General features: G+C 40.5%; 2 protein-coding genes across 5 annotated transcripts in view; one reads left to right on the top strand and one right to left on the bottom strand.

Annotated features, from left to right (window-relative positions):
• ELMOD1 (ELMO domain containing 1) overlaps positions 1–8,449 on the top strand; it is a 43,156-nt gene extending 34,707 nt beyond the window's left edge. For 2 of the 3 annotated variants that reach the window (XM_068181375.1, XM_068181376.1), the window contains exons 7-12: positions 592–725; positions 1,930–1,998; positions 2,287–2,310; positions 4,348–4,398; positions 5,894–6,027; positions 6,861–8,449. In XM_068181375.1, coding sequence (XP_068037476.1) covers positions 592–725; positions 1,930–1,998; positions 2,287–2,310; positions 4,348–4,398; positions 5,894–6,027; positions 6,861–7,033 — 585 coding nt within the window. In that variant the 3' untranslated portion in view covers positions 7,034–8,449. The remainder of the gene's footprint in view (positions 1–591; positions 726–1,929; positions 1,999–2,286; positions 2,311–4,347; positions 4,399–5,893; positions 6,028–6,860) is intronic. The other variant, XM_068181377.1, reaches the window with a different exon arrangement.
• ALKBH8 (alkB homolog 8, tRNA methyltransferase) overlaps positions 1–13,764 on the bottom strand; it is a 262,866-nt gene that overhangs the window by 90,011 nt on the left and 159,091 nt on the right. The window lies entirely within an intron of this gene.

The following is a 13,764-nucleotide window of genomic DNA, read 5'->3' as shown; positions in this document are numbered from 1 at the left end:
TATGTGAGATCAATGAATGATTCTTCCCTTAGTTAAATATGATGGTGCACATGCTATCCTTGTATGGATTCGTTTTTTATGTTCTCCAATTTGCTTTTCAACACTGTGGTAGCCAAGTCAGGTCTTTTGATTTATAACCTTTCCAGAGACTTGCAAAAGATGCCAGAGAAAAGACTGCTGCAGAGCCTCAGGGACTCAAAGCTGCTCTGCTGCTCTGTCAGTGATTTGCAACCAAATTCCAGCAAAGTCCTGTCTCTGTGCTTATGGAGGCAGACACCACCTTGATGCACAAAGCATGAACAAAACAGGTCTTTGTGTGAGATGTTAGAGCAGCTGTGATAAGGTCAGAAGGGCCTTGTAGGGCTGAAGTGTCTGCAATACTTCAGAGCAGTTTGGGATTTCCCCCCACAGACACACATCCAGAGGAACTTAATTTGATTTTGTGTTTGGGTTGCTGGGATAGCAATGCAGTGATGTTACTGCAGTTGTCAGTTCAGCGATCAGAATTTAGCTTGGTTTAAAAAGAGGAAAAAAAAAAAAAAAGATCTACTGTGTGGAAACTTAATTATGTTTTACCTGTAATCTTCCTAGTTGTGGAAGTGCTTGAAGCCGAATTCACCACTGAAAGCTCGGATTTCGAAGCAGTGGTGTGAAATTGGTTTCCAAGGTGACGATCCTAAAACAGACTTCAGAGGAATGGGTCTCCTGGGCTTATATAACTTGGTGTAAGTATGTCCCTCTGCAGATGGGTTTACGTGTGTCTGAAGTCACGAAAAGCAACATTACTTGCAGATTTTAGCAAATCTGTGGGAATAATTTATAAAAGTGCTAGGGACTTCATATTAAGCAAATGAAAGAATTTATTTGCTAGCCTTATTTTTGGAGTGTTTCTCTTCTCAAAGGGGTCTCCCTTCTTTCAGTATTCCTAATTCAACCTTGTAATATCACTTGCTAAGCTCTTTTTTTTAGTTTATCTGTGACACAGCAAGTTAGCACTGTCTTCCTACCAGAAAGAAGTGTAAAGTATATTTTCACCAGTTTCTAGATCTCCTTAAACAAAATGCCCTGGAAGTATGTAGGTGGGAGGGTTGTGTTACTGCTCAGCTGCTTTCTTTGGGATTTTCATGCTGAATTCTTAAGCAAAACACTTGATATGCAGTCGCCAATGGCAGACTTAGGTAGTTTGACTACTACTTCAATTTCTGTCCATACTTAAGCAGTGAGTTTACATCACTTTTTCCTTTTAACTCATGCACACCAGGTGTTAATGCCATAGCTGTGCTTTGTAATTTGGGAATTGACTAATGCCTGTTATTTTTTCCAGCCCTTGTATTTGCTGCATGTAGTTACATAACTTAGAAACATTTGGTAAAATAACTTCTCCTTATGAGGCGAAAAATAAGTATTTTCTGCTTTTACAGATTGAAGGACATAAATCATCCTCTGTCCATATGTTGTTCCCTAGTAAATCTCAGTTGAGGATCTGGACTCTTGACTCTGGCTTTGAACTTCCATTTGAAATAAATCCCTACCATGTATTTAATTTCTTAGTCTTCTGTGATGACTCTTATCTTGCTTAATGAATCTGCCAGATCAAGAAGCCTGAACTGCTTTCTTTTGAGCTCAGCACTCGACATGCTCCAGTCATAAATAACTGATTTTCTGTAGGGTGGGTAGAAAGGAGACTCTGGTAATGCACATTCACTATACTCCTACAGGAGTGCACTTGGAGTTGGAGGTTGCTTTACTCTTTCAGGTTGGGGGTCTGAGTGGCAGTTTAATGAGTTTAACACATCAGACGCTACTCATACTGTGTAACACATGCACTGGCCTTTAAAAAAGTGTGTATAGACAGCTCAGTATGAGTTCAGATGCTTTTTTTGGTTTTGTTTTTTTTAAACAATTCACCCTGAACATATATGTCTGCAGGTATTTTGCTGAATGGGACACTGAGATAGCTCAGCAAGTTCTCACTGATTCTCTTCACCCTAAATACAGGTAATGCTTGAGACTAGAAACAATAGCTTGAGAGAGCACTCTGCTGGCTCTCTTTGAGGAAGGGGGCTGGGTTTTTTCTCTTTGTTGGGCATGTCCTTGGGTATTGCCACATGCTGTCTGTTTTAAAGTACTGATCCTGAAAGTTGATCAGGTGCAAGAGGCAAACTTGTATTCTGAATCTTGGAAATAGTTAAATTTAGTGTTAAATGTTTTCACTTACGATTTCAAATTATTTTTGTGGTTTTATTTACCTTTATTTTAATTTGTTTGCATTTTTTCATAATAAAGGGAAGTCACTAAGAAGGAACTAAGGTATTTTTTTTCTTTTTTCTAAGTTTTCTGAGACAGTACATGTAAATAAAGATCGAACTACAATTTGGTGTGTTATAAAGTCTTTGTTGCAACACTGGGAGATCCATATTCTTTCCTCTAGAGTTGATCCAAACTGGGCAGTGGAACACTGGGTACATATGAACATGTTTATATATCAAAAAATATATCCACCTTGCTTGATAAAGTGACTGACTTGATAATCATAAGTAGTCTAGGCCAAATATTTATTAGCAGAGCTGAAAATCCCCTTTATTTATATTCACATACTCTCTCTACCTTGATTAATGATGGTTCCAGTATGGCTACTCCATTGTCCTGACTGTTGAGAGATCAGGTACCTTCAAGTGCCACAAACTGTGTTGTAGGTAATTTGTTAATAAGAGACTCCATAATTATTGGGGAGTGGAGGCCTCTTAGCCAGTTACACAGAAATCAGTTGCCTTAAAAGACATTTTTCTTCTGCCAGTAATGTTAGATATCCATAAAACTGGTTCACACCTAAACCGTGAAGCTTTTGATCTCCTCAGGGTTCTTGGGTTTTTTTGTTGAGTTCCTAATGGTAATTCTGTGACAAAAAGCCCTTGGAACATATTAGTGTGCTTCATTTGCATGTTTGATTACCAAGGGCAGTCTTGGAGTGCAGTGTGAGCATGTGCAATTTCTATGCCTAGACAGAGCACTCAGTAGAAGATGGATGCTGCAGGTGGTGCCCGTGGTGATCTTCCTGATGCAGTTGCTTAGCAGCTGTGCTGTTTTCTGATGGGATCATGATCAATGGATTTTCTATCTCAGTTGAACTCTCTCACTTGCCCACATCCTATGTGTGCCACTCTTATTATTCAGTCTTTACCTGGGGTTTTCTAACTGGTGTTACACCACAGCCTACAAAGATGGTTCAGATTTTAGAGGATGAGCAAAGAATAGTGTATTCCTGTATGCAAAGCTATTTAGGAGCTGAAGTTTTGTCCTCATGCACATTAGCTAGTAACCCTCAGGTCACAATGGGTATGAATCTATTAGCATCTTAAGTAATTAATAACAATTTTTATATAGAATATTTACATGAAACTTAGGGAATTGTTTTTAGTGTAATATATACTTATTGAAGTTCAAGAATAATCTAAGAACAGTCTGAGAACAATGCTTTCACACATAGCTGTCTATAATTTGGGACCTAAAACTTGCAAACTCGGATTTGCCTTACTAGGGCAAAACTCCCATAGCCATGTCAAGGATGTAGGCCCCTGGTTAGGTCAGTTCCGTGCCTGCCTTTAGCTAGTTTTAAATGCAGGCAGTGATTTCTGCTAAACTTGCTCATTTCAGTAGACTCAAACCTGGTTAATGGGATGTTGGCTGACTGGCTGGATCACACAGCTCTTTTAAATCGTTGAAGAGCTGAAATTTAGTTTAAAATCAATCTGTTTCCAAACTAATTTTATTTTAAGGGGGGCGTCTTCTGTGTCCTTGAAAAGCACTGCATTATTGTGCCAAATAATAGGAAACACTATTCCTTTCTTTGGCTGTTGAGTGATTTCTAATTTGGCCAGTCATAAAAGCTTACTGTCAGAGGAGTATTTTAATGTTTGCTGCCTCAGGTGAATCATGCCTTATCACCAGTGATGAGTATCACGAATATCTCTGAAAACACAAAAAAGCCAAAACCATCTTTGATTAGTTAAATGTAATTTCAACCTCTTGTACAGCTCGAGCTTAACTGAAGTGGATCACCTTTGTGGTTAATTTAGAAAGCAATGGGCTTTTGCTGAGAGCACTGACATAGGTGCATTTTGTAATGGTGAGACAAGTTTGCTGGAAATGCTCCAAAGCAGTTACCCATTTCAAGTCTGTTTTTATCAGTCCATTCAGCCAGAAGGAGTGTTAAATGGGATTAGCCATGTAAAAGAAGATAAGTATCATGTACAATCAATATTACAACATCAGAGAAGTTGAAAGAAAATATTTGTCAGTTAGTAATGTTTGGCAATATCTGGATTTTAATTATTTTTTCTTCCTCAGCCAACTTAGCAAAGCTGAATGGGAGAAGAAAAAGTTTGATAAGGCAATTGGGTAAGTTTAAAGACCTTTTTTAATTTGCTACAAACACAGCAGGTAACAATGATGCTGTATATTTGAGGGAGAAAAGGTGTTTCCTAGTTAATTTTTTAAAGAAATTTCTGTGAGCATATGTACATCTGCCATATCTTGATTTTGATCAAAGATTACAGGAGAAACAATTCAAGTTACATTCAGAAAAAAATAACCCAAAAATTCTGTAGCAAGGAAAAGTTTTCTCTGTGTGCTATATATAGTGTGATGATTAATATCTGTTCAATTCTTCTTAGTACATGACATGATCAAGTTTCACTTCTTGCTGTCAAAGCCAGGCTCAGAACTGCTTTTAGGAAAATGTAATAGCAAAGAAATAGTACTGAGGGTTTTTTCTTCTTTAACAGTGGGTTTGGTATAACCCACTGTTTTTGCATTATTCATGGGAATGGAACGGGATGCTCCTTCTGAATGTATCTAAAAATCTGTAATACAAGACTTTACTGCCCATATTTCATTTTTCTGTGAAACTTGCCATTAGGCCACATGCTGAAGTTAACTTCTGGACTTCTGATTTGGTTTTTTCCTCCTGAAATGCAAAAAAGTTAAAGAAAAATAAAATCTTTTTGTTTGCTTGATAGAGGTTGAAAAAATACCCATGGCAGTCTAGAGAAGACAGCTGTCTTTAGCTGAGAAAAAAAATTCAGTCACTGAATATCCGGACGTGTTTGCTTTTATGACTAAATGTCCGTGTGAGTCTTTATGTGCTTTCTTGGGAAATAGTCATGGCTAGAAATGTCAAGTTCTTTATGCACCAGCCTTACAAATTAACTTCCAGTTTCTGAGTTTGTTGTGCTATCAACTTCACTTGTTGATACCTCCTAGCAGGACAGAGTTTGCTTAATGAGTCTGATTTTCTTGTTTCTGTTTCCAGCATGCTTTGATTTAGGATTTTGCTTGTTTTCTAGCTTTTATCTCTAGTTTTCTTTTAGGGAGAAATTAGAGGTGACTTGGCTGGATCTTTTTCACAAGCTTTTTAGCCAAATGAATGTCTTTATAGGACAGGTTGTTGAAGCATGATGTTCCTAACTATGGGGTAATGAGTTCCAGTGGGAACTCCAGCAGTTAAAAATAACAAATGATGGGTCACCCTCCAGCCGTGGCCACCATGTGAAGTCCTTGCCCTGTTTCAGAGGCGAGTGCAGGAGCAAAGGGATATCTCTGCTTGTGCTTATTTTGTAGGCTTATTTTCATCCTGTTCTACTGAAAAGGCTGGCACAGTGATGAAACTCCTGTTTTTACTGTGACCATGTATTTCCCAAGGGAAATGCTGTACAAAGCATGCAGAATAAATGTTTTCCTTTCTTTGCACCCCACACACACCTTGGAAACTCACAAAGGAGAGAATTAATACATCTCAGTAACATGAAATCTGCAACGTCAGGGTTATCAGTGTTCCTGAAAATGTGACGAAAGAAGGTGAACTCTCAACAAAAGTTGCTGCTTTTCTTTACAGCTACTCTTTTGCCATCGTGGGCATTAACATAACAGACCTTGCATACAACCTGCTGGTGAGTGGGGCTCTGAAGACCCATTTCTACAATGTTGCTCCAGAAGCACCAACGCTCACCCACTTTCAGCAGACGTTCTGTAAGTGCTGGGTGTGAGTGTGGGGCCAGGGGTGGAAATGCATAATTGGTACTCTGCTAACATACTACTGCCCATAGTTTAAAAAAAGAAATAAAGTCTTCTGACACGGCATGGACACTGTGCACTCCTGTCTAGGATGATTGGATTCAGCTCTTAAGCTGTGATGGAGGCCACTACCATACCAAGGTGTAAAATAAATAAAGAAACACAAAAAAAAAATGCACTAAGCACCTTACCAAGTGACCTTCCTGTTTTTTAAATAATAAGAAGAAAACAAATGTGCTTTAAGGAATGTCTGAATATTGTTTCCCCTTAAATCCAACTGTCATATGATACTTGCATCTTCATTCTAGTGTTACTCCCCATCCTTCAGCAGAGTTGCAGCTCCAATGCCAAAATAATGTTTTGACAGCTCTTTCCCCTGTATTTGAGCATCCCTACTACAGCAGAGATCTGCTGTTCATCTTTGCACAGTGGGAGTAATACTTCTAATATTTTCCAATGTGTAGGCAAGGAACTGATAATGAGCACCTGCAGCATCTTTCCCTATTTTTATACTCCCTGGTTTTATGTTTCAATTTGTGAATCCATATGTCAAGATGACTAGTGACTTCTTGTGTTTATTGTGAGATATTCTGCCTGTGTGTGTAATATTCATGCAATTTTGGCATTGTCCAGAATAGGTTTAATCTTGTTCCTGCCCAGTGTCATGAGGTGTCAGATCTCAGTGACCAGGATTCTCTGTGCAGATCATAATTATTAATTCCAAACTACTTTCTAATTTTATATGTCATCTTTACATGCAATATTTATCTCTTCTTCCTGTTTTGTAGGCTACTTAATGCACGAATTCCACAAATTCTGGATTGATGAGGATCCACTGGACATAATGGAATTCAATCGCGTCAGGGAGAAATTTTACAAGCGAATCTTGAGACAGCTCCAGAACCCAGAGATGGCTCTGTGTCCTCATTTTGCTGCATCAGAAAGTTTAATCAATATGTAGTTACTCAGCTGATTTAATTTGGAAGCACCATCTCACACTTGGTTTAGATCACTGTTAGACCATCACTAGCATACTGAATGACCATGGCAATCGTGTGCATGTTTTTGGCGCAGTGTTCATCTATTTTTGTCACATGATCCCCTCATGCTTCTCGTGTTGGGGATTTTCATTTTAAATGGGTGCTCATATTGCCTCATTATGCAGTGTTACCTTCTGAATTGATGTCCAGATATCAGAGTTTTTCTATTTTTTTAGACTTTCCTCATAATTCAGCATTGACAATTGAATTGTATTTATCTAGCAGTGTTTTTGTATATGTGGAATAAGTAGCTGGATCTTGTATTGTGAAAGCTTTTTAACTTCTTGGTATGTTTTAAGATAACTACTGGCATTTCAAGCAAAATATATGTTTGGACCTCATCTAGAAGATAAGGCAATTTAATCTAATTCAGACAAACACATTAAAGTCCAGTTTTCTCCATGCAACCATCATATGCTTAATGCAAAATTAATGAGGCTTATGAGATACAAGTTTCAGTGAGAAGAGTTTATGCAGAATTACAGTCAAATGCATGAATACCAAATGGTGATGCTAACACAGTGAGATGTGAACACATTCACAACTAACAGATACTGGCAGAGGCCAAAAATTATAACATCAGGCTGTTGTCACCTACACCACCATGCTGAAGCATGGTCTAGATTCCTGCGCATTCCTTTGGATATACAGAGGTTAGTGCTTTGTGTCACATGTTGGAAGGCAACAGGATTTGGTCACGTGGTGCTTGGTGAATTCAGGGAAGCAAAAATATGTATCTTTCCTTTGAACTGCTGAAAATGTTGCTTTGGTTGTTAATTCAGTTCCTAAGAGCTGGGAGAAATAATTGGTTAGAAGGTTTAGAACAAAACTGCTTGTGTTTCCCAGACTACTTATAAAAAAAAATCAAAATGGCAAACCGCCTTTTTTTCTAAAACCGTAAATGAATAAAAGTGTTTGACACTAAGATTGTGTAGTATACTGAACAACATCTACCATGGCATTTCATACCCATGGTATTTTTTTACCTTCTAAGCAATCAATTTTAGTATTATATGTTTGTGTAAATCACTTGCATATGGAGATTAAATTGAGTAGTGTCCAACTACTTGTGAATATATGAATAAATTATACATCATTCTAAACTGAAGCACTGTGGGTTTTATTTTTGGGATATGCAGTAGTACAGAGGAAAAATGTTTTACTTAATGGATCAGGTAAAATGGGTTGTAACAGCTCTGTGGTATTCCTGAGGATGAAGTGTGATCGCAACTTCTTCAGATAAAGTGCTTTATATCATTTTAGTTACTGCTTGGGCCATCACTTTATTTAACAAAAATAAAAATAAATAAATGGGAGTACTTCAACTTCCTAGGAAACTCCTTGAGTTTAAGCTGTCTCATTTCTTTGCTAAAATGTAAGTTGGGGGTCAGGACTTCTCTACATGGCTGGAAACTCGCACTCATTGAGCTAATCAACAGAATTTTATGGGTGTTGCAATAATTAGTCTTCTAATTTGGAAATATGGAACTGGAAATATTAGCATTTGCATATTTTGCATGAGAATACAAGGAATAAAAACGATGCATGTTCAACTTAATACCATTGATTTTGGAAAGTGGTTATTTATAGCCATTAAGTCTCAAGGACTTCGTTGTGTGACTCTTGAAATTTCTAAAATAGGTTTCTAGTAACAGGTTTTTTCATTGTTTTCAGATTTTAGGCTCTCTCTTTCTTTCCTTGCCCCACTCTGATTTAAATATCTTCTGCAATTTATTAGGTTACACTGGTTTATTTTTAATACTCTGCAGTCCCTGAAGTTGCAGGGGAGGGAGGCAAGGTACCTGCTACCTTCTTACTGCTCTGATCCTCTCAGCTGTGCCTTGTCTCAAGGTGTCAACTTCAAATAAAATCACAAAATATCATCTGGCTGTGTGTCAGATTGTATCACTACAATCCAACTGGTTTGGGTGATTATTTTTCCTGTCTTGCGGGAAGATAGATTTAATGAAGTGAAAGTGTGAAATTCCTTCTCCTGTGAAGCCCTCGCATGCTGGTCGCTTGTGCTTCAGCTTTGTCCTGTGACATGCTTGTTCCCAAAATCAATGTCAAGCCTGGGGCAGAGAATATCCCTGGTGGGTGCCTAAAACTGGCTGGGCCGTGCTGAGGGAGGATGTCTGTCAGGCACTGCTTTCTGTCCTCCCCAAGAATGACCTCTTACCATGATACAAACCTAAGCATTTGTTTAAAAAGTTAGAATTTATGCTATCACTAGTACAGATCCAAACTGACCTGTGAGCACCTGGATGCTGCTTTCCTTATGAAGGAGAAATTTGGAGGGGGGAGGGAAGTATTAAACAGTTGTTTCAATAAAGAAGAATCAATATTTATACTCACTGCAGAGTGCAGTATTTGGTTTAATTAAGTATAGAGAAGGTTTAGGTTGGATCTTTGCAAAAACCTTCCACAGTTTCATGGTTGTTGCATTTCACCAGCCATCTCTCTCTCAGGCTCATGCCTGGCCATGTTCATCTCGGGCAGCAAGTGCTTGCTGCCCAGGCTGTAAAGTAAATGGTTACCTTCTTTCTTAACAGGTAATTTTTCTCAGTCAAATAATTCCCATTGGCAATGCCATGCAGCCCAGATGTTGTTTTAAAAAGGCACAGCCATGTTGTAAGTCTAAGCTGCTACTTTATTGTATAAAATTCAAGACAGCATGCTGAAGCTATGCAGAATATGCATTGCTTAGAATATGTGTTGCCTTGGGTTGGCAATTGGGTGAAAATATAACTGATGGAAGTATAATATTGGGAGATTTAATGTGTTAAAATACAGAAGTACATACCTTGATCTCTTTAAAGCTGGGGGGGGGGGGAGGGGAGGGAAGGGCTATGTAGTATTGGAGTTCTTTAATTCTGTATGCATCCTTTTATAATGGTGCCTATATTCCTCTCTGTTAGTGATTCAAGCACTTCCCATAGCACAGCCTTTTCTTATCCCAGCTAATGTGTGTTTAAATTGTTACCAGGGCTCCTTCAGCAACATCGGTGGGCACGGATTTGTCCTCTGTAACCTTGGTGCTTGGCCAGCATTTGTGGAGCTGGGGCTGTGAGAGCCGACAGGATCTGTGCCTGGGGGGTTGATTACAGCCAGGAGGAGGAGAGCAAATGCTACTCCAGTTTCCTGACACTTTTTGGCTTGTGGCTTTTTTTTCTTTGAGGAAAGGAGAAATATTTTTGCTGCACTTCTATTTGGCTCTTTTGGAAGGTAGTTTTTCAAATGCTGGTGCTGGTGGTATTTCTATGTACTATTTTCAGAAGCAAACAAGGTCCACCTTATCTATACGATTTGTCTTGGACAATTGTATCTCCTGCCTGTTTCCTGGAGCAGCACTGAAGCTTGATTGAAAAATTACTGTCATTTAGAGGGTAAAGGAGATTAATTTATTATCTTTTTTTAATGAAAGAGCAATCTTTAAAAGCACCTGTGCCCACTTGGTGCCCTGTGGGGCACAGACAGCTGGTGATGACTTAGCAGGCTGAAACACTTTGCTACAAGCAGGGCATTTTCAGCATGTCCCCAGCTGAAGTAAGTGCTGTTAGGTGGAACAGGATGTATGTGAACAAAGTGCTGATGCTCAGGTTAATGAACCCAGATATGCCTCTACTGGCCCAAATAATCACTGGTAGCATCATAATACATTGGTTTCCATTATGAGGGATCATAATTTCTTTCTTAATCCCTCCCTTCATGGATTGTGATTAGCTTTTAACATGTCATTTGCTGACCTGTCTCTTTCTGTGAGAACGTGACCAGAGATTTTTGACCCTTCCTTAGGAATGACCAGCATTGCAGGGTTGTCCCCTAGTGTGGTATTGCAGATTGTTGCCATTCCTGCCCGAGCTCTAGGGGAAACCTCAATCCACAGCTCCACCACTTGGATGGATCTGACCGAGGTAGGAATCAGTTACACCCTGGAGTAGTAAGGGGAGTGCAATTCTATAACTGTTAAGTTCATGCCTTTGGCAAGTGCTGTTGGGGAAATAGGGAAACTCTGTATACACATTGGAAAATATGGTAACTCTGATTATACTTACTTCTGTCCCCCAGCTGGCTCATAACAAACTTGACATCATCATGACCATTTTGGCATCACAGGAAGACTCCTCTGGAACTGTGATTTTCAGAGAATTGTTCTACTTTGAATCTTGTTAACTACCCCGATTTCCACCTTTCAGTCCTCACTTGGAAATTGTTCCAATGGGAGCTCAAATTTTGCACTAATGAGTCCTCTAGGCTACCCTGAGACAAACAGTAGGGTTCCCCTCTGTACTCTTGCATCTGCAGCATGGTGCAGCTAAAAATTACATAAATTATTAAAATTGTTGTTTTGCAGAAAACAATCCTGAAATGGATAAGGAAATGAATTATTCATTGTTTTCCTTAGTTTGTGGCAGAGCAAGTTTTCTATAAGACTTGCCAATGATTAGACAGGACTCTTCCTACCAGATCCTATAGGAATGTAGTAGGGCAGGCTTCGTGCTTTCCCCTGTGAGCAGTGCACATAGAAATTAGGTCATTACTTATTCTAGTGAAGGAAACTGTTCTACTCTACATAGAACTATAATTAGAAAAGAGATTTAGCTCTAAAACCTCCAAGCAAGAACTGGGTACAGCAGCTAAACTCCAAAGGAGCTATGAGCAAGGGCAGAGGACTGGTTACTAGGTCTGGGCTCCACTGTGCTGAGGGACTGTCAAAACTATAGGTGGTGTATTCCCCAAAGAGCTTACAGCTTGGAATGAGGGAGGGTAGCAGGATGGGGAAGCACAAGGCCAACACACACCAGCACAGCTGGCAGCTCAGCAAAGCAGAGCAGCACACGAGGAGCTGGAAAAAAGAGACATGAGATCGCCTGTTGTATGTTTACAGGCAGTTTCACCCAATTGAAAGGGTAACCAAGGAAGACACGTGCAGGTGACTGTGAAAACCTAACCCAAGGACAACAGGGCATTGCACTGTGACACTGGCAATGAGGACAGACATAGGAGACCCCAGCTTGAGTACTGCATCGAGCTCTGGGCTCCTCAACACAGGGAGGACATGGAACTGTTGGAGCGAGTTCATAGGAGGGATACCAGGTTGATTGATTAAAGGGGTGGAGCTCCTCTCCTATGAAGAAAGGCTGAGAGAATTGGGATTGTTCAGCCTGGAAAAGAGTAGCCTTGGGGTGACCTAATTGCAGCTGTTCAGTACCTGAAGGGGTCTACAGGATGGAGAGGCTATTTACAAGAGCATAGGACAAGGGGGAATGGCTTCCACCTAATAAATACTAGGAAGAAATTCTTTACTGTGAAGGCAGTGAGGCACTGGGACAGGTTGCCCAGAGAATTTGTGGATGCCTCGTCCCTGGAAGTGTTTAAGGACAGGTTGTATGCGGCTCTAAGCAACCTAGTCTGGTGAAAGGTGTCTCTGCCCATGGCAGGTGATTAGAACCAGATGAACTTTTGGGTCCTTTCCAATCCAGGCCATTCTATTATTCTGTGATCCCTCCTGCCTACCACATGGATGAGAAGAAAGTCTCATCCATGAGAAGAAAGTGATTCTCAAAAGAGACTAGTCAGGAAGTATCAATGAGATGTAGACATAGCCTCAATGTAAAACCCTGAGGGGAGGCTAAGGGCCAAAGTGGGGCCCTTGGTCATGGTCCAGAGACAAGATAGGAATGTTCTCCAAATTTAGAAAGTGCTTCTTGGCACATCAGCCTATGAAACCTGCCTGCTCACCCCTGAGAATCTGCCTCTGCTTGATGTGCTGGATGGGAGAACACCAAAGGGGCACCATGCAGAAGACCCAAGAATGCATTTTGCTGTCTCTCTTTGATAGGGGAATTTGTGATGCTGACTTGGCTCTAGATGGTCTCACATGCTCCTTTAAGCTGTTGTGATTAGCCACCATTTGCCTCTTCATTCTCAGTTTTCCATTCACATTGGCTGGTTTGAATTTAAGCCAACTGGCACACACTTCGCCTCCAGTTTCCATGCCTCTGGCCCCACTGGCCCTTCTCACATATTTGTCAGCAAGCCATTTTGCAGAGGATGCGAGTGTCACTTCTCCATAGCTCGGTGGCCAAAAAAGAGCAGAAAAAGAACAGTGGGAGCAGAGGTCTGAGCAGGTTGCTCTGACCTGGTGAGCCTCCTCCTCCTGCCATGCCCTGGCCCAGCTTGCAGGAGGCCACTGTGACACCAGGGGTAGGAAAGCTGCTCTAAGCTTGGCTGTGTCAAGGCTGCTGTTTCCAAGAGCTTTGTGCCTGTCTTGAGGGCTGTGGGAAAGGGACATGAGCATGTGGCTGCATGGACAGCCCAGGGCTTCTCTAGCTCAGATGCTGACAGTGCATGGGGTTGCTCTGCCCCTCAAGCACCCTCAGCCTCCCACCAGGTTCTCTCCAGGGGGAATCAGCTTCTTCTGTCTTGCAGAATAGAACAGGGGTTTTCAGGAGGGTTTTTATTTTTGTCCATGACTGAGACCGGCCTCAGTTAGTGTAAGTCATGCCTGCCTGCTGTGAAACTCAGCAAATTTACACTGGTTCCAAACATGACTGTAAGAAATGAATCCAGCAACAGCAAAGAACAGGGGATCCTGAGCCCTGGCAAGAAATTATAATCCCAGCACAGTACTCTCCTTCATTTGCTGGAT

Source organism: Anomalospiza imberbis, chromosome 2, assembly GCF_031753505.1.
Source record: "Anomalospiza imberbis isolate Cuckoo-Finch-1a 21T00152 chromosome 2, ASM3175350v1, whole genome shotgun sequence".
Taxonomy (NCBI): Eukaryota; Metazoa; Chordata; class Aves; order Passeriformes; family Viduidae; genus Anomalospiza; species Anomalospiza imberbis.
Note: the sequence above shows the minus strand (reverse complement) of the source record. Positions and strands in the feature narration are given on the sequence as shown.